At 61.1% G+C, this 27,942-nt stretch overlaps 2 protein-coding genes across 2 annotated transcripts in view; both read right to left on the bottom strand.

Moving 5' to 3' along the window:
* The window catches only part of NLRC5 (NLR family CARD domain containing 5), a 940,085-nt gene that overhangs the window by 513,373 nt on the left and 398,770 nt on the right, over positions 1 to 27,942 (bottom strand). The window lies entirely within an intron of this gene.
* On the bottom strand, positions 36 to 27,720 carry ADGRG1 (adhesion G protein-coupled receptor G1). Its single transcript, XM_081108606.1, has 14 exons — positions 27,618 to 27,720; positions 9,506 to 9,604; positions 8,341 to 8,763; positions 6,641 to 6,779; positions 5,936 to 6,083; positions 5,311 to 5,439; positions 4,856 to 4,972; positions 4,580 to 4,625; positions 4,247 to 4,350; positions 3,398 to 3,516; positions 2,676 to 2,944; positions 2,360 to 2,468; positions 1,626 to 1,894; positions 36 to 1,451 (listed from the first exon to the last, which is right to left on the bottom strand). Exons 2-14 carry the CDS (start codon positions 9,567 to 9,569, stop codon positions 1,321 to 1,323), a joined length of 2,067 nt encoding a protein of 688 aa, XP_080964732.1. The 5' UTR covers positions 9,570 to 9,604; positions 27,618 to 27,720; the 3' UTR covers positions 36 to 1,320.

Raw genomic sequence — 27,942 nt, 5'->3', positions numbered from 1 at the left:
GAAGAAAACTCGGGGGCAGCGCCCCAAAATGTTTACATCCATTTGTTAGGTGACGACAACAGCAGACCTTTATTTTCTTCTTCACACTCTTCTACGCTTTCCAAATTCTCTACAATGAATATCACTTCCTTTTTAATATCAAAGGCAAATGAATTAGTAACTACAAAGAAAATCCTCCCCATCTGTAAGGCTGAGATGCAGATCCAATGCTGCCTCCTGCAGGAAGTCTTCCTGGATTTCCCGCCAGGCGGATGGCTCCCCCGACCCCATGCCTGTAGCTCCAGGAGCTCTGGTCTCGTGCGCACCTCACACACTAGGCTAGGAGGTCACAGGGGGGTGGGGGTGACCAGGTCTGACTCTCTGTGTCCAGCAGAGTGAACTATGATGGGCTCTAGGCCGGTGTCACCAGCTGAGATACGCCTCCGTCTGCAGCGTGCTGGGGTGGAAACAGACTTACTCCACCACGTGCCACGGTTCCTGCCACCAGTGGGCCTTGGGGGCAGCTGAGGTCCCCCGAGAGGTATGGGCTTGGCAGTGAACGAGGGTGATGCAGCTTACGGAGAGGCCCCGGTGGACAAACGGAACTAGCCCAGAACACCTATCCTAAGCCTGAGTCAGGGGCCCGCACAGGCCCGGGCAGTAGGTAAAGGTTTGCAGCCGGCACAGGGCAGCTCTGGGGAACCACGACCCAAAATACACCATTAGAATTGGGGACCCCGGGCTGTGAGTGGAGGACAGGGGAGGGGAGAGGGTGGGTTGGGAAGCTGACAGAGCACAAAGCCCTGAGCTCAGCGGCAGGGCAGTTGCTGCTGGTAGGGGTGGAGGTAGGAGTCTCCTCCTGCCGAGGTCTGAAGCCCGGCCCCAATCCCTTTCACCCTGGGTGCCACCCGTGGGTTAAAATGACAGAGGCTGCAGAGTGCCCTCCTGGTGGTCACCAGAAACAGGATAGCCACGGCCCACTTCCGTCCTGGGCAGAGACACAAGGCCAAAGCCTCTGCCAGGCCTCCAAGGTCCACGATCTGACTCCGGGGCCGGCGGTTCCCGACCCCCAGCCACGAGGGCTGAGCCCAGGGCGGGCGAGTTCAGCCCAGCCTTCAGCCCCAGGCGAGGGCGGCCAGGAGGATGGTCCCACTCGTGAGCCCCTTGAGAGGGAGCCCAAGAGCCCGGTGGTCCGAGAGCCAATTCAGAAGGCCCAGCCTGGGAGTCTGGCCGCCATGCGACAGCTCCAGCCCCCTGACATCCCGGGGCCTGCAGCAGGGGCGCCGGCAGTGGTGCGAGGCCGCATCGCCGCTCCCTCACACCGGGTGGCGGGCTGGCGACCTAGATGCAGCTGGACGAGGTGCTGCCCGAGGTGATGGGGAGCCGGGTGCTGTCCGAGCTGCTCTTCAGAGGGGAGGGCCCGCCCGGGGCCTGCAGCCGCATGGACCAGTACCAGAGGAAGATGAGGAAGCCTGTGGGCGGCGAGGGACACGGGGCTCAGCAGGCGGGCGGCAGCATCCCCCCAACGTCTCCCTCCCAGAGTCACCTCGACTCAGCTCTGCCCCCTGCCCTCTGCCCTCCTCTGGACACAGGCTCCCGGAACCGACGTGACCCCGCGGTCACCCACGACCCCAGGCCACGCCTACCTTGGAAGGAGGTCATGATGCTGAAGAAGTAGAGAACAACCAGCTGGAAGGTGCCGGAAGCAAAGGAGAAGAAGACCAGGGCCCAGGGCAGGCCGAGGACCAGGCTGAGGCCCAGCAGCGTCAGCACGTGGGGCCACTTCTGGGTGTGCGGGTGCAGCCGCACGATCTGCACCACCATCGTGGCCAGCATGGCCGCGTTGAACAGGAACACCAGGCTGAAGAGGCCCAGGTTGGTGATGTGGCTGACCAGGGAGTCCCGGATCCAGCACCTGCGGACCAGGGTGGGGGCTCAGTGCCGGGCTGGGGGGCCCAGTGGGGTGCAGGGGAACTGCTTTGAACACCAGGGGCTCATGGGGTGAAAAGTCACTCTGTCCTCAAGTCTCCTTTATGCCTTCTCGGGAGCACTCCGTTGGGTGCTGATGTGTTTTTATTGCCCCTTACTCTCGCTAGCCTCCCTTGTCAACAAAGAGCCGGCCTCCGGCTCACAGCCATCAGCCAGCATTTGGGACCAGGGCTTCCTCGTCCCCATGTTTGTCTGTATGATTACTCTCTGCGTCTGACAGTGATGCTGGCTTCCAATTTGTAGTTGATAAGATAATTTAAAAAAAATATATCTTTAAATCAACAGTTAGACGATTTAAAGGAAAATATGAAAGCAAGTAATAATATAGATGGTACAAAGGTGAGGCACTCCGAGGCCCAAACTCCTGCCCCCACCACACGCAGCCACTCACATGGAAGGATAGATGACACTCTCTGGGGTCCTTTGCACAGACAGGATGATGGAGCCGTAGTTGTTAATGTCCACCAGTGCCACCAAGGTCACCAGGAAGGCGGGGAAGCCTGTGGACAGCAAAGGGTGAAGCTCCATCCCCCACCCTGTGAGGCTCACCCCTCCCCTGCCTTCTGGTGAGGCCTGAGGATGGGGGAGGGGGAAGGAGGCAGTGAGGAAGCCGCCAGAGAGCTGGGTGGAGAAGCACAGCCAGGTGCCTGGTTTGGCCAGAAGCCAGGGCAGGTCTGGGGGCCCACCAACACCCTGCACCGACTTACCCCAGCCCACGATGCTCAGCTTGAGCAGGTAGCCAGGGACGTAGGTGCCGAAGACCTCCACCACCAGTCGGTAGAGGTTGTAGCCCTCCAGGCCCATCCAGGAGAGGCAGGCGAGCAGGGAGAAGTGTAGGAAGATGGCGCTGGCGCGGCAGCCAGTCTCGGAGCCTGTCAGGGCCACCGGCTCGCTGAGCAGGAAGCTCACATCCAGCAGGAAGACAGCCAGCAGCAGGTTCATGTGCACCTTGATGGTGTAATCCCGAGACTTCCTCCTGCATGGGGGGTTGGGGGGGACAAGAGGAATGGTTATCCTGTGACCAGTGTGGGAAGGAGGGAGGGAGTACCTGCTCCTCCTCCTCCAGGCAGCCTTCCCAGACTACACACACACAAACAACCACACATACACACAGACTCCTGACTGCAGCCAAGCCATTCCCCACTTGTCCCTGTGCACCTACTATGTGCATTTAACAGCAGCCTTAGCCAGACAGCAAAATAGACAAATCAGCCACTACAACCCACCAGATGCTCCCAAAGTCAGGGGAAAATGCTGTTACCCACACACCACAGATCTGAGGAGGGAAGGCAGTGCCCAGGGGCCAGCAGCCAGCACCTCTCACGGCTCCCACCACCATACCCATCTCCAGGGCAGGTCTCCATGGTGGTGGGTCCTGGCCTGGGGGCCTGGGGGCCCCCCTCCCCTCTGCCGCCCTCCCCGGTCCTACCTGGAGAAGAGGTAGGCGGCGATGGTGAGGACGCAGGCCAGGGCGGAGATGACACAGCCCACGTAGGACAGGAGGGTCAGGTAGTGCTTGTGCATGGCGTCCACCTCCACGGAGGCCACCTGGGTCCACGAGACAGGTCAGTGCTGCCTCGGTGTGCCCGTTCCATGAGCCCGTGGTCCGTGCGGGGGCCTCAAGGGTCTGTGACCCCCCTCCCCAGACTGAGCAGACTGTGGTCCTGTGAGTGCATTTTCTGGAGGGGCCTATAGCTGTCAGCACATTCCCCAACCGGTCCCTGACCCACAAAGGCCAGGAGCCCTCACCAGGTACCCTCTTCTGCCCGGGCACTGATTAATTTTCTACAACATTCAACGCAGGATTAAGGTGTCTGGGATGGAGAAAGCATCCGCCCCCAGGAAGAGCTGACGGCCACTCTGGTCCCTCAGATTCTGGGTTCTAAGATTCTGAGAACGGGGACCTCGGACACAAAGCTTCTGAGATCTTGGGGGAACTCATGCCCATCCAAGGGCCTCCACTCTGGACCTCGGTACCCCCTCGAGGGCTCCTTAGAAACACTCTCCTAGCCCTACCCCAGCCCCGAGGAATCGGCATTCTAGGTCAGGGCCAGGAATCTGCATTTTTGTCATGCGCCAGAACTTGGCGATACACGGCAGGGGTTGTAGGGACCAGCTCCTTTCCTTAGGAGCTGTGTGACCTCGGGTAAATTGCTTAACCTCTCTGAGCCTCCGTTTCATTATCTATAAAATGGGAGAACAGGAGCCACCTCGGGGTTGTTGTGAGGAATGGGTGACAGACTATCTGAGGGGTGGCGGGCACACGGCAAGAGCTCACCATCAGAACTGCGAAGTAGGTCAGGTGGTCGCAGTGGCAGGACGTCTGCATCTCTCTGCTGATGGTCTTGCACCCGGCGCTGCTCCAGCTCCCTGGGCCGGTCACTGGGGAGGGGACAGCAAGGGGCTCTGATCAAGTCCAGTCTCCCAGGACCCCACTGAACCCCCAAATGTATGACTGTATCATTCTCCCGAGCCTTTGTTCCACCCGGCAGATCCCTCATCTGCCATCACTCCCTCTTCAAAGCCCACCTTGTCCAGGAAGCCCTCCCGGATTAACCCCATGCCCCCCACCCTCCAGGTACCTGCCCAGGGCAGACCCCTCCACACTCACATGCCGAGCCTTCAACCCAGAATACACATTGCAGCGTCACGTTCTTCTGTAGGGACCAGAAGGGAGAGTGCATCCATTACAGTCCACCCCTTCGTGGGCCAGACAGGAAGTCAGTGTTAGGACACACGCCTCCTCCCCCCGAGTTGGACCTGACTGGCTGATTGGCCAGTCGATCATTTCGTTGAAGACCCGTGATTCAGAAGAGAGGGGGAGAGGAAAGAAAGGAAAACATGGCCAAAGGGGACCCCGTCTCCTGGCCGGTTTGCTCACACTCACCGGCTGTGGCTGGTGCTGGAAGGTGAGCACCACGGGCTCCGTGAGGTTGGTGACCTTGGTGTTCGGCACAACAATACCCAAGACCTTCTCCCCCAAGACTTGGCTGGAATTCTTGTCCTAGATATGAGGCCGGGGGGGGGGGTTGTTTGGGGCTGAGAAGAAAGACCCAGAATCCCCTAGGCTCTCTAGCTCCTGTCGCTGGCATGCTGGGTCTCCCGTTGGGAACAGTGATTGCATGGGTAGTCATTTACACTTTAGTGAGAACAATGCCACTCAGACCCCCCCCCACCCCCCCACCCCCAGGGAGATGTGCACGGTGCGGGCCAATTTCTGGCTTTGTAAGGAAGGGCTCTGACTCCTGGAGGAGGGGCTGGGCTCCACGCTTCCTTCCATCTTTCTGTTAAACAGACATGGCTTTTTCGGTGGGTGGGGGGGGGGGGGCGGGGGCGCTGTACCTGGAACAAGGCTTGGCTGCTGAAGTCCACCAGGAGGAGTCTCTGGGCAGCCTCCCCCCTCCGGCCTTTGGTCTGGAAGAGCGCGCGGGGCAGCAGCACCGAGTACTCCAGGATCTCCCCCGGACCCTCCTGCAGCAGAGTGTCCTTAGGGTCAGCCAGAGGCACACCCCACGCCCCCCCACTCCCTCCCACACGGACACTTTCCCGGCTGCTGCCTGACTCCCAGCAGCCCTTCTCCCCGCTCCTTCGTGGGCGCCAGCATTAGCCGGGAGCTTCTGGTTAGAGCCCAGGCCCCCAGGGGCAAACAGGCCTGAGACAATCCCACAGTATCCTGTCCTTGGGCTTCAGACGCCAATCCTGCCTTTCGCATCCTCGTGTGTGGGGTGTGGATGCCTCCCAGCTCACCAGGCCCACGCAAGAGACCATCTCATGCACAGGCGTTCTGGGGGCGGTCTCTGTCCGCCAGATGTGCCCCTCATGCAGGGACCAGCCCCCCGCCCCCCAAGGGGTAGCCCCTGACCAAGGGAATTCTTTGGGCCTGGCTCCCTCCTTGTCAGCACACATCTAGCACGCCCCTCCCCGGCCTCCACACCTGCTCCCCGCCCTGGCAGATCCGAGCCCTGACCTCCTGCCCGGAGTGGAGGTGCAGGTCCCGCAGGCCGGCTGTGGGCTGGAGCTTCCACACGGTGGCGTTGACCCGCTCCTCCTCGAAGGACACCGTGTCCCCTGTGAACCTCAGGGAGGTCAGCTTCGACTCCAGGCTCTGCAGCTGCCTGGCGGGGGGAGAGAGGTGGTGACTCCTGGGCGGGGGGGGGGGGGGGGGGGGGTGTCCAGGCTGGAGAGCAGGGAGTCACAGGGAGATACACAGGAAAGAGGCAGATGGGGAGAAGGAAAGGGGGTCAGGGGAGAGGAGAGAGGGGGCAGGAGAGAAAAACAGAGAGGATGACCTGCAGGAGGGAGAGAGGAAGCGGGAACATCCGGGCAAACAGGAAAGGAGGGTGGGGGTGGGGGCCTGTTCCGGGCCCAGTTCTGCCTAGACGGACCTACTCTGAGGCCGTGGAGCAGCCCTACTATCCCCGGGCCTCAGTCTGCTGAACTGTAAAATGGGCCCATCCTTCGTCCTTCACTGCTGGGGAGAGGGCTTGGGCATCCTGTCCTGGACGGCAGGCGTGGTGTTTGCCCCACACTCAGGCAGGTGGGGCGTGGCCTGCAGGCTGAATCCCAGCTCCTCCACGAGGAGATGGAAAGACAAGAAGAAAGTTCCAGCCCCAGGCGAGGTCTCCACCCAGCCTCCCACTCCAGTCCCCAGCCTGCCCAGGTGCACACTCACTGGCTGGAGTGGGTGGGGGTGGCCGAGGGCCTCCTTGGGCTCTTTCCCGGAGCCTTCAGAAGCTGGCTGAGCCGCTGGAGGTCCCGTTTCAGCTCGCACAGGTCCACCGAGGCATTGTGGGAGGCCGTGTGGGGAGGATCTGGGGAGACAGACCCACCTAAGGCTATTGGTTGAGGTCCCTGTCACACTCATGAGCCTCTCAATCCTCCCACTACTCGGAAAGCTTCATTCCCATTTTATGGAAGGAAAAACGGAGGCTCTACTAGGTGGGCTGGGCTCCCCACTCACTCAGAGAGGCGGCCGGCCAGCCAGGAACCTCCAGCCACCCCGGCCGAGTGACATGGGGCACCCCCACCCAGGGGACCTGCTGACTACACACAGGAGCTGGGAGAGCCCGTGCCAGGGTCCCTTCAAGAGGGATTGGGGGGGCCTCATGTGGTGGCTCTGGGGACTCCACACCCGCAGCCTCCCTGACACCAGGTTCCAGGCCCTGCGCCTGGGTCCCCTGCACCCCAGGGCTGCAGACTTGGGTGGTTAAACAGGGACAGGCACATGTTGAGGGGTGGGGGACCTGTGCCTCTCCGTGCGTAGGTTTCCCCCTCTGTGAAATGGGGACAAACATACTCTGCCATCAAAGAAGACAGGCCCTGGGGAGCCACATCCGAATTTATAAGGAGGAAAGCCTGATTTTTAGGTGATTTGCAACCTTTGACTCATTTAAAAAACAAAAACAAAAAACAACCCTCTCTACAGGCCAAGTGAGGCCAGGCCAGATCCGTCCTTCAGGCTGCTCTTTGCAGCTGGGCCTGCTTGGCCTTAAACCCTCCCTGGCGGGGACAGAATCCCAGCCTGGGGGTGAGGCACCCCATTGACGACCCCGCCTGGTCTGCTGCACTGGACAGCGCCTGGGCCAAAAGCCAGCCTGCTCGCCCAGCATTTTCACGTGCCTGGAGCTGCTAACATCTTCAAAGTGTCATGTCCCCCAGCCCCTACCTCTGAGAGCCCCCACCCCAAGCCAGATCTGCCTGGAAAGAAGAGAATCAGGGAAATCCTAGACCCCCCAATAAAGCCTCCAGCTCCTTCTGAACACCCTCTCCTCCCTGCCCCCCATCCAGTACTTAAAGGGAGTTGGGGCCACATCACACCGGTCACACCCGGCGGGGTGGGGGTGGGGGGGCCGACACGGTCTTCACCCCTCAGAGACAGCCTCACCGCTTTCCAGAACTTTGATTTCTCTTGCTTTTCTCCACACCCCGCCCCATGCCAATCAGCTGCTGGGTTCACACCCTGGCTTCCTCACTTACTGGCTGTGCAACTCTGTGCCTCTCCGTGCCTCAGTTTCCCCCTCTGTGAAATGGGGACAAACATCCTCTGGCTCCTGACAGCCAGTCCCTTCTTTCCATTCGCTCTGTTCCCATCCTGTTCAGACTCCATCTTCCTTCACCTGGGCCTTTCCTGCAGCCTCCGGATGGGACTTGGCCCCCTCCACCCTCACCGCTCCCTTCCCGCAAATCTCCTGAAACACACCTTGGATCACACCCTCCCCCTCCTCAGGCACCTTCAGTGGCTCCCCACTGCCTGTGAACGAAGCCCCCGCTCCATGAGCAGACCTCAGAGCCTGTCCGTTTCCCAGCCTGCTTTGCGTTCTTCTGCCTTCCCTGCCTCAGGGCCTTTGCACAAGCTGTTCCTGCCTGGCTTACCGTGGAAGGAGAAGGTGAAGCCCACAGCACTGGGCAGGCTGGTGTTCTGGGGGCTCCACCAGGAGCTGACCGAGGTGGCGAGCATCCGGGGGCCCTGGGCCAGGATCGGCTCCTGGCCCTGGAAGCACAGGAGGCGGGAGGCTTGGTCACTCAGCAGGAAGTCGTTCTTGCCGTAGAGCAGGTGCAATTCCCCAGCGTGGCGGTTCCAGGAGAGGCAGAAATGGTAGAGGCCCCTGGGGTCGGGGAAGAAGTGGGAAGCCCCGGGGACGCCAGGGAAGGGGGCGTGGACCGTGAGGGCCTCCTCCGAGTTCTCGACGGAGATGCGCAGCTGTGTCCACCGCTCGTACCGGAGGCTGCTCTTCTGCGTCTGGTTCCGCTGGCCGCAGTAGCGGAAGTCCTCCCGGAAACCCCCAGCATGGGCACCTGAGGAGGCAGACACCGCAGATGGGACTCTGGGGCAGGGGCCGTGGGAGGGGCAGGCCTGGGGACCAGAACACAGGGCCCAGTATCTGGGACCCACACACACTTCAAAGGTCAGCACCTCAGAGGGCCTACAAAAAATGTGAGTGGCCTTGCTCAGAAATCATTGGCTTCAAAATATGAAAAGAAGGAACTCAAAAGTCATCATTTCTAAGGCAAAGCATTTTAAAATAGCAATCGGGTATCTGATGAGGCCATGCTGCTATAGACAGGTTTTTGGGCATTGCACAAGGAAGCTCTGGCTCCAAAGTGAGTGGGGCGGACACCCAGTCCATGATCCCCACCCCAAGCTGTGCATCGGCAAACTACATCTGCCAGAGAAAAGGGGGTGCCCTGCCCTGGCCGGTGTGGCTCAGTTGTTTGGGGGTTGTCCCGTGCTCCGAAAAGTAGCTGGTTCCATTCCCAGTCAGCTCACATGCCTGGGTTGCAGGCTCAGTCCCCGGTAGGGGGCATGCAGGAGGCAGCCGATCGATGTTTCTTTCTTCTCCATTCCTCTCTCTAAAAATCAATAAACTATTCTTTTTAAAAAAGGGGGGGGGGAACCTTCCTTTTTTCTCAAAGGTACCATCTACTTGCTAAGCTGTGTCTGCAGGCCTGTGCCTGCCCAAGTCTTAGGGGTGCACTGGCCGCTGGCCTAGGCATGGGGCTCTTTGATGCCAGTCCCAGCCATCCCAGGAAAGCCTACCTTGAACCAGGAGCAGCAGACCCAGCAGCAGCGGCCCCGTCTGCACCTGCGCTGGGGCAGCCATCGTCCACCTTAGGAGTCACCCTGGGAAGTCACTGCCTGAAAGACAGCAGGGATGTTAGCCAGGGGCCTGACCCACAGGGAGGCTGAGCCAGCCTTGCAGAGGGAAGGCCGTGTAGCACAGGGGGTGTGAGGTGGGGAGGCAAGTGTGGAAAGAGCCCGCGGACACCCCCCCCAAACCTGCCAAAAGCTGAGCATCAAGAGGCTGTGGCTGGCCCCGCTGGTATGGTTCAATGGATGAGCATCGACCTATGAACCAGGAGGTCAGGGTTCGATTCCCAGTCAGGGCACATGCCCGGGTTACGGGCTCGATCCCCAGTGTGGGGCGTGCAGTAGGCAGCCGATCCATGATTCTTTCTCATCATTGATGTTTCTATCTCTCTCTCCCTTCCTCTCTGAAATCAATTAAAAAAATTTTTTTTTTTGGTAAAAAAAAGGCTGTGGCTGACCAGAGCCTGGCCAAGTTCAAGCCCTGGCTGCACACCTTGCTTGCCACAGGACCCTGTAGAAGTCACAGAAAACGGGGTCTCTCTGAACCCAGCAGGGCAAGGCTAGGGTCGTCTTCGCTAGGATCTGGTGGGGAAGGCTCCACAGCGCCACCTGGAGGCGACTCAGGAGAAAGGGGGCTCACAGAGTCCTCCCCAGGAACCTCACCATCCCCATCCTCAACACCCAACTCAGAGGACACCTCCTCCAGGAAGCCTTCCTCAAATCCCTCTGCTGGCGGTCCTGGCCTCCTTTGGTTCCCACCACTAGCCAGGGCGCCCTTTACTAGCCTCCCAGGAGGTGCAGGATGGTGCACGCCCTCCTCAGCCCGCCAGGGAGCTCCCTCCCAATCCATCTCTGTGGACAGCGGAGAGCAGGGAGGTGGGGTGGACAAGTGAAAGGAGAGTGAAGAATCAGCGCGTCCATGGCGCCCTCTACAGGGGCCAGAGGGGAAGGGCGCTTCCCATCGTGACCACCAGGGGGAGCCAGTTTCCAGGGCTCTGGGTGTCTGGTGCCGCTGTGAGACTGTCCCAATCTGAAGGGGAGACACTCAACCTTATGGCTCAAGTGGGGGGTGGCCCAACTACCCTCACCTCCACCTCCACCTCCACCCCGGGGTGGAGGGGGCACTTCTGAGCCCCCATGGCCTCTATTAGCTGAGCACCTACTCTCTGCCAGCCTGTGCTGGCCCATCCCACCCTCGTACCTATATTAATCCTCTCCAACCCTGTGACGTGGGCCATACTGAGGTCCAGGGGGTTGAGTGACTTGCCCAGAAGCCAGGAGTTCTTCCTGCCTGGTCAGAACTGTGGAGCCTGGCAGAGAACCTGTGGTGTGCCTGGCACGCACAGAGAGATGCCAGGTGGCTTGGTCTTTGCCGCTGCCATTTGGCCCTCTAACCAAGTTGGGTGGTGCCAGACGCAGACAGGCACCCTCATCCTGTGGGGAACTGCCTATGGTCATGGTGACAGATGCAATCACCTGCCACAGGCCAGACGAAGGGAAGCCTGGCAACCTAGGCGCACGGGAGGAGTGAGAGTTTGGTGGAAACCAAGGAAGGCTTCCAGGAAGAGGTGGCATTTAAATGGCCTAGTTGAGGGTAGTGTTAAAGGGAGGTGTGACCCAGGCAAGAGCTCGTTGTCTCCTGCTTGGGCCGTGCCTTCCTCGAACTAACCTGCTCCCGCCACCCCCCCCCCCTCGAGTTACAGCTAGTCTTCTACGTGTAATGGAACCCTCATTTCTTGGGTCTCATCAATCCCATCATTGATCAATCGGGCTCATCGTCCTGCTCCGGTGGCATCACAGGACCCCTTAGAAGAAGGATGTGAAAGTGTTTTAGGGAACGGCCACTGTTTCCGAGGTTGTGATTTTTAAGGTTTCACTCTGTGGCCGCTCTGAACATCTTGACCCCTTTTGAAACTGCCTTCTGCCACCCAGACCAGAGGAAGGAAACGCAGCATCCAGGACAGAAATATGTCCCTCCGCGCCCCCCCCCCCCTTTCCTTCTCCTCTCAGCCAGCCTCTGTCGCTGTCTACCTCTGACTCCCTGTCCAGATGCCACCTCTTCCAGGCAGCCTCCCTTGCTGTGACCTCTGCTTTATGCTGTGAACTCGTAGTTCGCACGTCACTTTGGAGAAGGTGGCCCACATTCTCCATGTTATGGCGTTTATTTTATTCTATTTTAAATGTATCTTTATTGTTGAAAGTATTACAGATGTCCCCTTGCCCCCCCCCCCCATTGAACCCCTTCACCCCGACCATGTTATGGCTCTTAGATTTGAGGCCTAGAGAGGGCCAACGACTTCCTGGCATCGCACAGCAGGCGAGGATGGAGCTGGCCGGCAGGCACGCACCTCTCTGGCACACTGACCTTCGAAGTGAGCGACCGCTGTCCGTAGACTAGGTCCCAGGACAGGGTGGCAGTTTCCTCATTGTAAATAGCACTAAAATCAAGGCTACCTCAGCGGTCGTTGCAAGAATTAAATGAGTTGATAGCCGTAAAGGATTTAGAACAGGGCCATGTGTGCGGGAGAAGCCACCTGTGTCAGCTAAATACCTCTGTATATGCCCAGCCGGCGTGGCTCAGGGGTTGAACATTGACATATGAACCAGGAGGTCACGGTTCGATTCCCGGTCAGGGCACAGGCCCGGGTTGTGGGCTCGATCCCCAGTCGGGGGCGTGCAGCAGGCAGCAGACCAATGATTCGCTCTCATCATTGATGTTTCTAGCTCTCTCTCCCTCTCCTTCCTCTCTGACATCAATAAAAATGTATTAAATAAATATCTATCTCCCGGCTGTCACAGGCCCTTCCTGTGTCCTCCCCCTCCCCCCCCCCTCCCGGCCCCATCCCGTGTCCGTGGCCTCCACAGCACCGTGCCGGGAAATTCTCAGAGCGTGAAGCTTCCTTCCCGGAGCACAACGGGAAAACTGAAACCCCACCCAGAAAAGTCCCTCCTTCCAGCCGGACCTGAGGCTGCCCGCAGGACCCGGGGGACAGGAGAGCGGATGGGACCGGAGAAGACCCCAACCCAGATCGGGCAGCGGGAGGGCACGTCTGCCACCCCAAGCTGCCCACTTGGCGGTACAGTCAGTTCCCATGATGCAGGCCACACACTCCAGCACCTCCAGGATGCCCTGGTCCCCACCCCACACTGCCCACTTGGCAGTACAGTCAGTTCCCATGATGCAGGCCACACACTCCAGCACCTCCAGGATGCCCTGGTCCCCACCTCACGTGCCCCCACCTGGCTCAGCGGGAATGAGGGGGGTCTGTGTTCTGCAGGCTGAACCCCATACCTGAACCTCCACATGGGCCGCGTGGCCAGAACCTTGTCCCCGGTCTCTGGATCTGGGGACCCACAGAGCTGGACAGTCCTCGGCCATCAGATACTCTTAGAGCCAACCAACCGCTGGTCCCCAGGCCAGACCCTCGTCTACCCTCACACAGCACTGGCCAGGCTCGATGTTAACAGCAGAGCACCCTCTACACTAGCCCATGAAATCCCCCGAGCCACCTGGCGAGGCTGGTCCCACTGCTTGGCCATTTTGCAGATGAGGAAACAGGCTAGGGAAGGGCTATCTGTTCCATGATCACCACGGGGGGAGTCAAGACGGGGCCCTGGGTCTCGCTCTAGAGAACTCTTTGCAGACAAAGTTCCCTGGGATGCATATGCCCTTGCGTGGAAGATCCCCAAAGCAAAGGAGAGAAAGTGGGGGGCAGTAGAGGCAGTGCAGAGAACTCCAGCCTGGGAGAGAGGGTTTGGGGGCCGAGCCCCTCGGGGAGCCCCCACCCCCCAGCTCCCCTCCCAGAGCAGCTGTCCCTGACCTCAGGCTTTCCCTAAACACACGCAGAGAGCAGAACAGTTAGGCCCAGCCTGACACAACGGGGGCCACCGTCACAGGGTCCCCAAGGATCAGGGGGAGCAGAGGGTACCCAGGGCTTGTCTGGGCCAGGAGAGGGGCTCAGGCTCTGGCTCCAGCTCAGGCCCAGCCCTGCCCATCTCGTGGTGGGGAGGGGGCCATGGGCAGAGACCCACAGCTCACTTTCTCCCCCCGGGGCCTGAGTCACTTCCTCTGCCCACCGTGTCCAGCCACGAGTCACCGCTAGCCCGGGCCCTGCTCCTGGAAAAGCCATTTCCTCAGAGGACGGAGGTGGAAGTTGAGTGGACAGGACCTGGCGGCCCTGGGGTGAAGCCTTCCCCGGCAGGCACCCCTCCAGGAGGATGCTGGGGGCCTGGTCCCCGCCCCTCTCCTCCTTCCCTATGCAGACACTGCCTCACCCACCTCCTGTCCCTCTGCCTCCGGACCCCTGCGACAGCTCCACTCATCTGAGTCACTTCACACACACCCTCTCCTGGAAGCTCTACCCAACCCCCCATCCCCCACCAGAATTCACTTCTCAACTCTTGGGAGTGGGGGTGGGGGTTACCGATACCCAACCCCGTTGTCACGAGGTCACATCACAGGGGCCCAAACTTGCCTGTGGTGTGGGCCAGACCCCGCAAGGGAGTTGACTAAAATGCATTTTCACAGCCCCCGTCCCCCCTCTCTCGTCCGCCCCCCCCCCCGCCCCCGCCCCCGGTTAGGACCCAGCGGTCTGGGCTGGGACTGGGGAGCTGGCTTTAGCAAGTGTCCCTCCAGTCCCAGTGGCCAACCTTTGCAGGCTTGGGACCACGGGGGCAGGGGTAGGGGGTGGGGACAAGCCTGGGATCAAACCCGGAGCCCTGTTTTCTAGAGAAACTCCGAGAGGGGTGGTGCCCGGCCCAGATCACTCCACGGGTAAGTGGCAGAGCCTGGGCCAGGGGCCAGCAGACTGTGTCCAGGCGGAACCTCTTGTCACCCCAGTGGCGAGATGTGTCACTCTTTCTGGAACCTAGACGGGGCCTCCCAAGACAGCCGGCAGGAGGCGGCGGGTGGGGAGAAGGCAGCCAAGGAGGGTGGGACCCCCTGTGGGGCTTCGGCATGAGCCTGGGGGGAGGACACGGGGAGAGGACCCAGCCCGCTTCCCTGCCCCAGCCTGGTCCTCAGCTGCTTCTAGTGGGGGGCGGGGAGGGGGGACAGTATCAGCAGCTGGCGGGTCCCCCTGAGCCCCGGGCAGAGGGCCTTGGGAGAGGGACAGGGAGAGGGTGGGTGAGGGCGAGGGTGAGACCTGGAGAGTGTCAGGGTGCCTGTGGGTGGGCGTGTGGGTGTGCATGCCAGCGCGTTTACCGCGTGTGCACATGCAGGGAGCAGAGGGGAGAAAGGGGAAGAGGCTGCGAGGGGGGAGGGCTGGCCCTGAGGAGGAGCCGGGAGCTGCTCAGACGGCCTCCAGCTGGGACGGCAGTTAGGGCAGAACAGGGGGGACCCCTTGCAGGTGCTTCCTGGGGGGGATGGGTGGGGGGCTGAGAGGACCCTCCCCCCGCGGTTTACAAACTGTTTGGTAAGTCAGCCTTGCATAGAAACACCTGTACCCAACGTGTCAAAGGAGGTGCCCCCTCACCCTGGTGGGACCCAGGGCCACACCCCACTCCCAGCCTAGCGCCCACCTCCCCCCAAGCCCAGAGCTCCTGGGAGCACGGCTCGCAGACACCCAGCCTCTCTCTCCTCCCTCTGTTCCCCCTCGCAAGTGGGGGGACCGAGGCCCAAGCCGGGTGACCACACAGGGCCTCCTGCCAGGAAGGGTGACCTGGCATTGCTGGGGAAGCTCAGTGACTTCAGGTTTTAGGAATCTGTCTACAGTAAAGGAGAAGAGAAATGAGGCGAGCAGCCTTCCCCCGAGACAGGCGGAGGCCCAAGGCTGGCGCACACATGGCCCAGGGCGAGCCTCGCGTGCCTGCAGCCACCTCCTCGCGGCCGCCCGGCCCAGCCAAGTCCAGCGGGCCGGCCCTGTGGGGGGGGGGGGGGGCGCCCCTGCCAGTTGGAGACTCTGAGTTCTCCCAGGAGCCGGCTGCCCCCTGCAGCTGCTCTATCGGAACCGCAGCATTTGCTTAAAACCCCAGAGGGGCCAACACAGTCACCCACCCGGAGAGGAGCTGGGTTTGCGGGTTCCCACCTCTGAGCCTTTGCACACGCGGGGATACCGGCCTCAAGACACGTCTGTGCAGGTCCCGACGCCCTGAGCCTCCGGCCTCCACATCCCCATCTTGACAACCTCCGTACTCCAGCCACACGGTGCTGGGCAGGACACCAGGTGGTGCCCTGGCCAGTGTGCTCAGTGGTTAGAGCGTCAGCCCTCTAATCCTGGCCAAGGGCGCGTACATGGGTGGCGAGTCTGATCGCTGCCCCCAGTCGGGGTGCATGCAGGAGGCAGCCAATCGGTGTGTCTTTCACATCGATGTCTCTCTTTCTCTCTCTCTCCCCCTCCTCCCCCCTCCCTTCTACCCTCTCTAAAACTCAATGGAAAAAATATCCTTACTCCTTGGATGAGGATAAAAAAAAAAAAACAACAGCAGCACTGGGTGGTGATGGGAGTGAATAGGGGTCTCCCTGGCACAGTGACAAGGACCCTGGAGCCCCCGCAAGAGGAGGGGGAGGGCAGCTCCCTCTGGGTCGGTGCTCAAATCGTGCTGGTGCTGGGCAAAGCGTGTCCACAGCTTCTCATTCAACCCTCACCAACGCTGTACAGCGCCTGCTACTCTGCCCCTGCTTCCCAGAGAAGGAAAATGAGGTCCAAAGAGGCTGAGCGATGCCCCCGATCTCATAGCCAGTAACGAGCCACCAGGACTCCAGTCCATCCCACCTTAAAAGCCGCGCTTGCCGCCACGGTGGGCCCTGGAGTTCCTTCCCTCCTCTGGGACTGTCCCCTGAGTTTACCCTCAGAGCACTTCCTCAGAAGGATTACTTCCCAAGTTAGAGAAGGGATGCAGGCCCTACCTGGTCTTGTCTGTTAGCACACGGAAGGTTCTGGTAAGTCCTGCAGGAAGGAAATCCACGGAGCTTGATGGGCCTTGGTTTCCCAGCTCAATATTACCATCCTTTTTTTTTTTTCCTTTTGCATGGATAACCATTATCCACATGAAAAGAAGCTCTCAGAAATCTTGCCACCACACGGATAGGAAGCCTGTACACACACACACCCCGATCCCGGCCTCCAGTGCCCGCTCCCCTCTGAGCGGTCCCCAAGGCCATTAGCCGGCGCAAGATGGGCTGCAGGAGCCCTGTAGGCGGTGATGGTCCCCAGGGCCGCTCATCATTATCCTTGACACTTCCAGGCAAGAGGTCCCCGGAGAGCCTGGGGTACACTCGCCCCATCCCACCTCCCTCCGGCCGGCATCGCCAGCTCCTGGAGAAAGGGCACTGCCAGCCCTGTCCCCGGGTTGGCTCTTCCATTAGAGTCAACCACAGCCAGCTGGGCCCTCGCCTTACCTCAAGCAGCTGAGACACTTAGAGTGTGGAATGGACAGGGAGGGAGGGAGGGAGGGAGGGGAAGAGAGGGAAAAAGAAAGAGAACATGAGGATGCAAGAACTTTGGGGAGCTGAGAACAAAGCCTCTGAGAATTTTATGGTGGATTAAGGAGACCTAGATCCTAAGGGAGGAGGAGGAATTAAGAGGGTCCCCGATCCGGCCGAGCCTGGTGTGGGGCTGGGGACCAGATTGCTTCATGAGCAGTGCAGAGTCAGTCCATGCTCTAGGCCAGCTCAGTCCACGGCCAAGTCCCCCCAGCCCTCCCCGCAAGGAGCCGCTGCGGCCGGACTCCATAAACCCCAGGGCACGCACCGGTCAGCACCTGCCCAGGAACGCCCACTCCCAGGCAGGGTGGCAAGAGCGAGCCATGCCAGGTCCGGAGCCAGCTCTGCGGCTACCTGTCCCTGGACCTTCGGGGCAGTCAGTCCCTGCCGGGGCCTCCGGGGCCTCCTCTGGCGAGTTAGTAGGTGCGATCCCGGGCCCCCGCCTGCCTTCTCAGCGGCCAGCGCCTCTGGAGCTTACGGGGAAGGGAGGGCTCACCTCCAGCTGGCAGCCAGGGCGACGGTGCTGGGCGGCCTCCTCCTCCCTCCTGGCCAGGCTCCTCTGGGGAACCACAGTCGGACCTCAGCTGTCTGGCTCAGTTCCCCTTCCCCATCTGTGCTCCCACCGCACCCAAGGCCAGTAACACCCCCCCCGACCCCCCCCCCCTTCCTGGAGGCTGCTGTTCAGTGGCCCTGAGCTCCACAGAGCACCTGTCCTTGAAGCACAGGACCCTGGGTGTTCCCAAGGTCACCACCAGCCAGCCCTCCCTTTCTCTTCTCCTCCTCCAGGTCCCTGGCCCCTGGCTCAGGGGCAGACAGGATGCCCAGCCAGGTGTCCTCCCCCACGAGGCCTGGGGGCCTGGGCCAGGCTCGGGCTCAAGTCCCAAGTCCTGGACACTGTGCCCGGAGCCCCCCTCCAGGGAAGCGCAGACCAAGATCCCATCCAGCTCACGGAGCACACAGCACAGCCTCACCAGGTCCAGATTGTTTGCATACCCCCATGGGCAGGGTGCTCACTACCTCCAGCGACACAGCTAGCATTCCTTCAGCCCTTGTAAAATGCAAGACTCGATTCTAAGCTCTCTACACAGCGAACACATTTAACGCTCCCCGAGCCCTTATGAGACAAGTGCCATTATACCCATTTAATAGATGAGGAAACTGAGGTCCCAGCTGGAGGTCACACAGCTAGCAAGAGGCGGAGCTGTGCTCAACCTCAGGGCCCGCTCCCCACTCAGGACTCATGCCGTTGATTTTGCTGCCCGTTTCCCCTGGGTCTTACCTGGCTGTAAAAAGCTTCTCTTTGAAATTCGCAATAAAAGAGGCTGTGAATTTCACAGTAAAAGATGACACACAAAAAATGTGTTTCGTTGGGGTTAGTTTAATAGCTCCCAGGGCCCTGGTGCTGGGGCTGTCAGAACCCCCAGGTGACCTGTCCCAGCTCTGCCCCTATGCTCTGCCCTCTGCAGGCCTCGACCCCCTGAGGCTTGGCTTCGACCCAGGGATGGAAATAATTTCAGCTGGAGTGTGACTGAGGGGAGGGGTGCAGTTGTGAAGATCTCACCCCGAACCACTTCCTCCCTGTTCTGGGGGGTGTTAAATACACCCGAGTCCCCTTACAGTAACTTGTATGATTTCCCCCCCACCCCCGGGCCCTTATGCCATCCCAGGCCCACCCCCACCCCACCCACCAGCTACACTATCAGTGTTGGGGAGAAGAGGGAGGAGGGAAGGGGGAATGGAGGAAAAAAGAGAAAGAGGGGGAGAAGGGAAGGGAAGGGGGAAGGCAGGGTAATGGAGGGGTGTAAGGAAGAGAAGGGAGAGGAGAAAGATAGAAGGGAGGGGAGGGGTGAAGAAGGGAAAGGAAAGAGGGGGTGGGAAGTGGTTTGGGGAAAGAGGGGGGAGCAGGACCCAGAGTGAGAGGGAGGAGGGAGGAGGGGAGAGGGAGGAGGTTGCAGGAAGAATCCTACCTGGACTCCTCCCGGGAATCAAGTGGACTGTAAATACGGAAAGAGCTTGGAGTGAGCCAAGGGCTCACCTCGTTGGCAGGCACAGCCGCTGGGGTGCTGGGTCAGCTTCTCGTCCAAGAGGCCAGAGGAGACCGCAGCCCCTGCTCCCTCACCCTCATGGAGCTTCAAACAAAGGGGGTAGCATGGGAAGCCAGGCTGCGAGCCGCCAGCCCGCCAGCCAGCGCGGGGGAGAAGGGGCGCAGGTGACAGCAGCCCCTGGCAACCGTTCCCTGGCAACCGTTGGCAGCTTCAGCAACTACGTCACTGCCCGGCTCCGACCCAACATGGCGCAGGCCCCCTAACTTGTCTCTTACCCCAACTCACTCAGATGCTGGCCAGGCCAGGCTGGGAGCTGGCGGGAGGAAGGGCAGGGTTTAAGAAAGCAGGTTATGGAGAACACTTGCCTAAGTTTGTCAACATTCACTTCAAACCCAAATCTTTTTAGAGCCCAGTGGGGAGCTAACCCTGTGACCAAGAATGCCTCCTGTCAGCTGCATTTGGCTGTGGAAGCTCCAGTCTGTGGCCTTGACCTCAACCCAGGCTGGACACTTCTCTAAACCTCACCATGGGCTGCCATAGTGTACAATGTGTACCGTCCTTTTCCAGAAGCGTCTTACGGAGACACTTCCTCCAGGAAGCCTTCCCAGATTGCCACAGCCCAGCAGGAACCTTCCTTCTGAGAGAGCTCCGGGGCTAGGGATTCTCCTTGCTTTTTCCCCCCTGAGCTCCCTGGGAGCCAAGCGGGGGTCAGACCCTCCTCTGTGTCCCAGAGTAAATACCAGTCCTGGGAGGAAGGAGAGCAGAGGCCACGCTTCTGAAACTCCATCTGTGTGGCAGGCACTGCACTGAGCATGTTGGAGGTCCATTTCCACCACTCGGCAAAAGTCAGCCCTGCCGAACCCATCTTACAGATGGGGAAACAGAGGCTCAGGGAGTGCTCTGGCTCGCTCAAGGCCACCTAGCCAGTAAGAGAGGGGTATGGAATTCAAGCCATGATCTCCCCGGAGACATGAAGACATGAAGACTCAATGTCCATCTGAGGCTTGACTAATCCAGTGACGTGCAAACTTTATTTGATCACCTTTGTGACAGGGAGCTCACTTCCTCCCCAGAGGGCACATCCCTTTGACCTCTAGAAAGTCCCACTGAGTCAAAAGGAAAAGAAAATCAGAGCCACTGGGTGGCCCGCTTGTGCCACACGGGGCACAGAAGAGAACCAGGGCTGTCTCCACCGAGGCCTTGGGCGCCAGACCAACAGCCGGCTCGGGAGACCGGGAGGGGTGCTCAGGGGGCTAAGGGCCCCGATTTCAGCCAAGCACTTCCAACCACCCTCCCAGCGCCAGCGGGAAAACCCCTTGGCCATTGAGCCCCAAGGGAACGGAGGGGATGCGGGATGATTTCTGGCAGAGGTCATGGGAAAGACAGCAGGGGCTTGGGGCCATGAGGCCGGAGCGGCCACGCACCCCCTTCCCCTGCACCTTGCCCCCCCACCCCCACTCCATGGCCCAGAGCCAGGAGGCCTGCCTGGGTCAGGAGGCAGCTATTGTCTTGCTGCTGGCCCAGAGCTGGGACCCATTCACGCACTATTTTTGGCCCCCGGAGGAAGCGGAAGAGAAAGCAAAGAAAGGAGCTGCTGTTCTCGGTAGAACCTTGTCCTGGAAAAGATTCCAGGGCCTGCTGGGCCGGGAGGCAGTCTCTGTGGGCTCCAGAGCCCCTGTGCTTAAAGGGGCTGGAGGGGCTGCGGCTCAGGGGAGCCAGGGAGGGCACACATGGACACCCCTGGCCTTTTTTTTTTTTAAATATATTTTATTGATTTTTTACAGAGAGGAAGGGAGAGAGATAGTTAGAAACATCGATGAGAGAGAAACATCGATCAGCCGCCTCCTGCACATCTCCTATTGGGGATGTGCCCGCAACCCAGGTACATGCCCTTGACCGGAATCGAACCTGGGACCCTTCAGTCCGCAGGCCGACGCTCTATCCACTGAGCCAAACCGGTCTCGGCCACCCCTGGCCTTTTACACACACTTCTGCTCGTGAACCCCAGCAACACAGAGAAACCGAGGCACAGCATCGAGGTCCCACCCCCAGGCACTAGGCTCTTGTAATAACAAAAATACCTACAAGAGCCCGGCCGGCGTGGCTCAGGGGTTGAGCGTCGATCTATGAACCAGGAGCTCACGGTTCAATTCCCTGTCAGGGCACATGCCCAGGTTGGGGGCTCGATCCCCAGTGTGGGGTGTGCAGTAGGCAGCTGATCCATGATTCTCTCCCATCACTGATGTTTCTATCTCTCTTGTCTCTCCCTTCCTCTCTCTGAAATCAGTAAAAAAAAAATTTTTTTAAATAATAAAAAATAAAAGTACTTACAATAGCTCCTAGCTCCTTGCTGCCCATAGCCAAGTCTCTGCCAAAGAGATGAACGATCCTCGCTTAACAACACAACACGGCCGACCAGCGCGGAGGCGGGGGCCAAAATAGGAGGCTCGTTTCAGAAGTCACAGAACCGGCTCAGGGCAGCAAGACTGCCAACGTAACAAGCTAGAGGCCCACTCTACTCCCTCCTCCACGTGCCACCCACCCTCTGGGCATTCGCCAGCTCCAGCATGCCAGCCTTCCTATCCTCGGGGAGGCGGGCATGCAGGACCAAAAGGCCCACGAATAGGGGCCGGTCCCCTCCCCCTATGGTCCCGTCCTGCCTGGACAGCAGTGACTGCAGCTGCCCCTCTGGCTCCCCAAACAGGTTGGGGAGCAAAAGCGGGGCTCCCAGGCATGCTGGCACCTGCAGCAGGGTCTCCGGAGGGAGGAATGCTACCCCTTGCCCCTGGTCCTGGCCATGGGGGCTGCACCTGGGCCCAGCTCCCCCTCCCTAGTCCAGGCACCAGGACCTGGGCATGCTCGACTCCCAGCCGAAAGCTGGAGAGCAGACACTGCCCGTTGGTTTGGGATGTGCTCGCAGGTGGCAGAGCCCAGGCGGGTGCGGCAGGCGCGGTCACGGGGACAAAGGATAAGTTCAGCTTTGAGAAAACCACAAGAGGATTCCTTCCGGCCCCGCCTACTGCCACCGCTCTCCAAGGCAAGGTCACGTGCAGGTGGGTGGAGGGGGGAGTCCCTCAAGGTTAGGGACACCCCTGCCCAGGTGCAGGCCCCTTGGATAGGGAGAGCCCCACATCAGCTCCCTGATGGTTTAGGAGGTGGGTGGCCCCCCTTCCCCACGCCTCCCTCACACCCTCCAGCCTCACTCCGGTCCACACCCCTGAGGCCCTGACTCCCCCTGGGCTTCCCATCCAGCTCTCTGAGCCATGAGCAGGCTGGTAGGAGCCCCGGGAGATGGCGTCAGGGGCACTAATGGGGAAGTCCAGCACGGTGACAGGCAAGGCCACGGAGGGTTTCGCCACCCGCCCACGGACACTGGCCGATGCAGCGAGAGTGGCCGGGGCACTGCCAGGGATGTAATCCCCAGGACGAATGTGGGAGTGGGTGCCTTTCCCTGAGGGCCATGAAGAGTCCCGCATGTGCCCAAGTTCCCTCTACAACTTCCCTGCCACACGTAACACCTGCAGGGATGAGAGAGCATCACGGAACTCACTGCCTCGATGGAGAATTCCACGGGTGGTGTCATGGGGAAAAGGTCCAGGCTGGGGGGCAGGAGACCCGGGTTTAGGCCCCCTGGACCCTCTGACTGGCCCGGGGACCCGGAACCTGCTTCCCCATCTGTGCCAGGGAGGGTAAAAATTTAAATCTCTGAGGCCTAACAGCACCTGGGACTGAATGAGCGTCTTTGTTGGTCATGGAGGCGGATGCCCCAGGCGGAGGGGGCTGGGTCATGAGTTGCCCCAAGGGTCTGACACAGGCCCCGATGGTGACACAGCCAGAGATGCAGCAGGCAGAGGGCACTGGGCCAGGCGTGACTCACTGCCCCAGCCGGCCCCTGGGGTTCACCCCGCGCATTTGTCACCCACAAGGCAGGTGGGTCTGGGCAGTTGTCCCCCGACACAGGGTCAGAGACACAAGATGCAGCCACACGCTGAGGGCCAGACTTGGCCAGGGAGCCAGAGGGGTCAGCCACCCAGCGCAGCCCCCGGGGGCCACGGGAACTCAGCCCAGCGGACACAGCCCCAGGAAACCGGCCCCACTTGACGCACGCCTCCCCTGCAGGCCAGGACAGTGGCCAAGCCGGTCAGGCCTTGGGGCTCAGGCAGCAGGAGAGAGTCCCAGTGCTGGGCAGCAGCCCGGAGCCATAGGGCCGATCGAGACCTCACTGGGTGAGAGCGCTCAGGGCCGCGGGTTCCTGGTGCCTTTCCGGTGACGGCATGGAAGGACAGGCCATGGTGCCCCGGTGCGCTCACCGCTGCTCCCAACAGAGGGCTGGGCTGGCCCGGGCGGTGGCAGTGACAGCGTCGCTGTGGTGTGCCAGGCACCGTCCTCAGCACCCAGGACCTAGTGGCTCACGAAACCCTCTCAAGGGGCCCTTACCATCCTCATTTCAAAGAGGAGGAAATCGAGGCACAGAGAGGCAAGAACACCTGTCCAAATTCACACAGCGGATGGAGCCGGGACAGAACCAAGCCGCACCAAGCTCGCCCCGCCTGGTGCAGCCTCTCCCAGGGAACAGCTGAGCTGGGCGAAGGAGGAGCCGAGGTCTGGGACGTGGGGGAAGGCTCTTCTGCCTGGAGTCCCTACAGCATGTGGCTGTCACAGTTAATCCTAGTGGAGTTCAGGTCTCTCCATCCCCATTGCACAGCCTGAGGGATTTTAAGGCACTTGCTCAAGGTCACTTTTCATACACACACACACACACACACACACACACACACATACACATATACATATGTATGTATTATTGATTTCAGAGAGGAAGGGAGAGGCGAGAGAGAAAAACATCAATGATGAGAGAGAATCATTGATCAGCTGCCTCCTGCACACCCCACACTGGGCTCAAGCTCGCAACCCGGGCATGTGCCCTCACCGGGAATCGAACTGTGACCTCCTGGTTCATAGGTCAACACTCAACCACTAAGCCAGGCCAGCCAGGCTCAAGGTCACTTTTCAAGGATTTGAACTTAGTTCTCACTCAACCACCCCCAGCTTCAAAGACAAAGCCTTCAGCTGAGTAAGTCCTCTCTGTGCTGTGATTTATCCCCCAAATTCCAGCACCAACCCTGCCTGGGGCGGCACAGGCGTCCCTGTGTGCAGGTAAGGACAGGGAGGCCCCGGAGGCTGGGAGGGTGGGCAGCAGTCCGCCAGCCCCGCTTACCCCCGGGGGCCGAGAGTGGTAAGGCCAGCGCTTCCCGGGGAGGACAGGAGGGGAGGGACCGAGAGAAGGCCGAGGCGGCTGGCCTCCCACTGCTGCTCGCTCGGAGGTCGGCTAAGTGGCCCTGAGCCTGGGGAGCCGCATGGAGCCATTAGCTGCAGAACTGCAGCCTTTCAGGGACTGGAGCTGGGCTGGCTTCCGGGCAGTGAGGCCCCCACCCCAAGGCCGGCTCCCTCTAATGCAGAGGCCGCCCCGCTCTGCCAGCTCCTCCGGGGCTCGGCTTTGATCTCTGCCTGGAGCTGCCAAACTCACCACAAACCATCTGAGCCGTATCAGCCCAGGAACATGTGCCCACCCACAGGCCTCCCCACCAAAGCTCAAGTCAGACTCAGGGGCCGAGGGGGGCTTCCTGAAGCCCAGGTGGCCCCAACTCTCCTAGGTGGGAGGCCAGGGAAAGTCCCTGAGCTATTATAAGATATCCCGGGCCTCCGTGCGCCCACCTGCCCATGGGGAGACCGTGGTAAGGCCAGCATCTACGCGGGCCACAGCAAGCCCATTGTCCTCACAACAGCGCCCAGGCAGATACTTTCCAGGTGAGGAAACGGAGGCAGGCGCCCAAGTGCACACACCCAGAGAGGAACACAGCCAGGCTCTCCCCAACAAGCGGCCTCGCTCTCCCTGTGGGTCCTGGAGGATGTGGGCAGCAGCAGGGATGGGGTTCGAGACAAGGGCACCCAGCACAGACCTGGCCTGGCCCAGGAGCCCCCTCCCCCCCGAGGGGCCAGGAGAGCTCAGTGGACAAGAGCCCAGACTCTAGAGCCACCAACACGAGGGGTCACCCACAGGTGAGCCTCCTGCGCCTGTGTCCTCGTCTCTAGGTGGCTCCGCACCAACACCTGCTGCGCGGGAAGGAAGCTGCGTGCGGAGCACTGAGCCCCGGCGACCAGGCTCTGAGGGCCGGAGGGATGCCAGGGCAGGCTGGGACCGAGCAGGGGTCAGAAACTACGTGCCACGCTCCTCCCCGACCCGGGGTCCCTCTGCCCAGCTGCCCAGGCCTGACCCCAGAATCCAAAGGACTCCCCAGAACCTCAGGAGCTCCCGATGGGGCATGAGACAGATGGGGGAGGGCAGCACTGCAGAGGCAGAGCCAGCCAGAACCCGCCCCACCCACCCCACCCACCCTGTGTGAGAGGCCCCTTTGTGCCAACCCTGCTCCCCTCCCCTCCGCCCCTGCCATCTGCCTGTCCCCAGGGGTCCCGGCCCCCCAGCTGCCAGGTTTGCTCACGTGATGCCCCCATCTGCTGTGAGTCAGAAGGAGGGGTCCGCAGAGCCCCTCGTTGGCGCTGGGGGTGCAGAGCTTGCTAAGCTCTGGGGGGGGAGGGGGTGGTATTGGATTTGGGGCTCTATTGTCACCTTCCCCTCACGCCCCCACCCGCTCTGCCCCTGACTCTTCGCCCATGCCATGTGGGAGCCCACCCACACCCCTGAAATGGGCACAGCTCCCACCACCCACACACTGTCCCCCAAGCACGCACCGTGAGCCCCACACCACCCTGCCCTCCCCGTTCTGCTGGGCCGCAGCTGGCCCTGTGTGCAGAGCTGCGCAAGTCCCCCCACCATCCTCCCCCGCAGGGCAGAGCAGAGCTGCCCACCTGGCGCCCAGCCACCAGGACATGCCCCGTGCCAGGTCTCCAGTGCCACCGCCTGCCCCACTCCCCCAGGCCCTCGCTATTTCCACACCTTTCCCCATGCAGTTTTCTCTGCCAGGAATCCACCCCCCCCACCCCCCCCTCACACGCGCACTTAAACCCTCTCTCCCTCCTTACCAGTCCCCAAGCCCAGCCCCGCTCCTCCGTCGTCCTCCGCTGAGCCCCAGGCTCCCAGGCAGCAGCTCCCTCCGCCCCCTCCAGCTTATCTCACTCCTCAGCCTCAGAGCCCAACTGTCCTATTCGTTTGTGTCCCTGACAAGATGTGGGTGTCCCAGCCAAGTGACTGGCCCCGGCCCCGTGGCCCAGGGCAGCGAGAGTGCAGGCTGCCTGGCTGGGCCTCTCCCCCACAGACCCTGCCTGGGGGGTGTCCCTCATGACCTGACACCTCGGAGCCACGGAGCCACGGTGCAGCTATTGTCACCTCATACGCCCATTTAGCAGCTGCAGCAACTGAGCCCCAGAGAGAGATCTCAGAGTCCCTGCAGCTAACGAGGTCAGGTCTGGCCCCAGGAGCCAGTCCCACCTCTGTGGGCCTCAGTTCTGCGACACAACTCAGCAGCCAGCAGCGGCTCTCACAGACGGACGGATGGCACTTCCCACTCAGGCTCCACCTCAAGGAACCACCCTCTGCTCTCAGGGTCCCCACAGGCCCCTGGGGCTGGCCCATGACTGTAAGACACCCATTCATCCCATTCACCGCCATGTCCCCCACCCCTAGCAGAGTGCCCGGCACACAGTAGGTGCTCAACAAATGTTTGTATGTGTAACTCCCTTGGCCCTCTGGAGCACAGAGACTATTGCTCCCTACCGGCCTCCCCAGGCCAGGGCTGCTCCAGGCAGGGAGGGGAAATGGGAGCAGGGGGTGGGGCGGGGGCGGGGGGGGGCGGGGCAAGAGGGGCCCTGCCTGGGGTCATGGCCCCCCCACGCCCCCTCCTGTGGGGCCCTGGGAGACCCCAGCTCAGCACCACAGGAAGGAGGCTGGTGGGGAGGCGGGAGGACAGGAACCAGCGGCTTCCCCAGATGGAACAGGGTCGCCCCGGTGGGTGGGAGGGTGGGTGGGAAGGCCCTATCTGTGCCCCGCAGGCGGGAGCCGGGGGTCTGGTGGTTTAACTGGCAGTGCGCTTCCCAGCCCTCAGCCTCTGCTTCCTCATCTATCTGTCCGGTTCCCACGCCAAGACCACCTCCTCCCGAGGACGCCCCTGAGGACGAGCTCACTTGGGGGCCGGACCCAGCCCAGGCAGCTGCAGGTGACACTGCCCTCGAGGGCCAGGTGCCCACCCCCCGCAGCCTCTCCCCGAGCCTGGACCCTGGCTCGCTCTCCTTAGGGAACCGCCAATAAGCCACCTGCCCGCTCAGAGCCCGCCTCCCCCTCTGTGCCACCGGGGCAGGAGTAACTCATCTCACCGCCCAGGGAGCGGGCCCAGCCTCCCGTGCCCAGTGAATGTGCCACTCTGAGCCTCAGTTTCCCCAGCTAACACAGGACTGGCTAGTGGTTCTGAGAGGTTCCATCCCCTCAGGCCCCGTCCCCTTCCCAGGCGTCTCCCTGTCCATCTACCCCCAACTCTAGAGACCTCCCCCAACAGCAATGCTCCTCTGGGCTCCCACCCAGATACCAAGACCTCCCAAGTCCCCATTCCACCCCATCCCTCCTCCCTCCTTGATCTGGTACCTGGTGCCAGGCGGGGGTCCGGGTAGGGTCCGGCGGCTGATTGGCCTTTCAAGATTCACCTCCGAGGCTTAACCTGCCCGCGTCCTGCTGCTGCGTGTGTGGTGGCTCCCAGCCCCTCCTCGCAGGGCAGGGCAGCGGGCAGGCTGCCAGTGTGGAGGAGGAGGAGCCTGGGAAGTGCTGGGTGTTTGGTGGGGGGATGCCCCCTCCAGATGACTCCTCCCTCCTCCCTCCTCCCTCCTCCCTAGCTGGGCTAGGGATGACGGACCATTAGTGAGTCATGGATTTCTCAGAGGGAGGCTGAGAAGGGGGCAGGGCTGGGAGCTGA

This window comes from Myotis nattereri (assembly GCF_964212035.1).
Source record: "Myotis nattereri genome assembly, chromosome: 15".
Lineage (NCBI taxonomy): Eukaryota > Metazoa > Chordata > Mammalia > Chiroptera > Vespertilionidae > Myotis > Myotis nattereri.
Note: the sequence above shows the minus strand (reverse complement) of the source record. Positions and strands in the feature narration are given on the sequence as shown.

What these genes read in the sequence shown, in the direction of transcription:
- ADGRG1 (XM_081108606.1), bottom strand. Translation starts at nt 9,569, where the DNA reads ATGGCTGCCCCAGCGCAGGTGCAGACGGGGCCGCTGCTGCTGGGTCTG. An exon ending in CTGGGTTGAAGGCTCGGCAT is followed by an intron (nt 4,351 to 4,579) that starts GTGAGTGTGGAG and finishes TCCCCTCCCCAG; the next exon opens with TGACCGGCCCAGGGAGCTGG. An exon ending in CCTACTTCGCAGTTCTGATG is followed by an intron (nt 3,517 to 4,246) that starts GTGAGCTCTTGC and finishes TCGTGGACCCAG; the next exon opens with GTGGCCTCCGTGGAGGTGGA.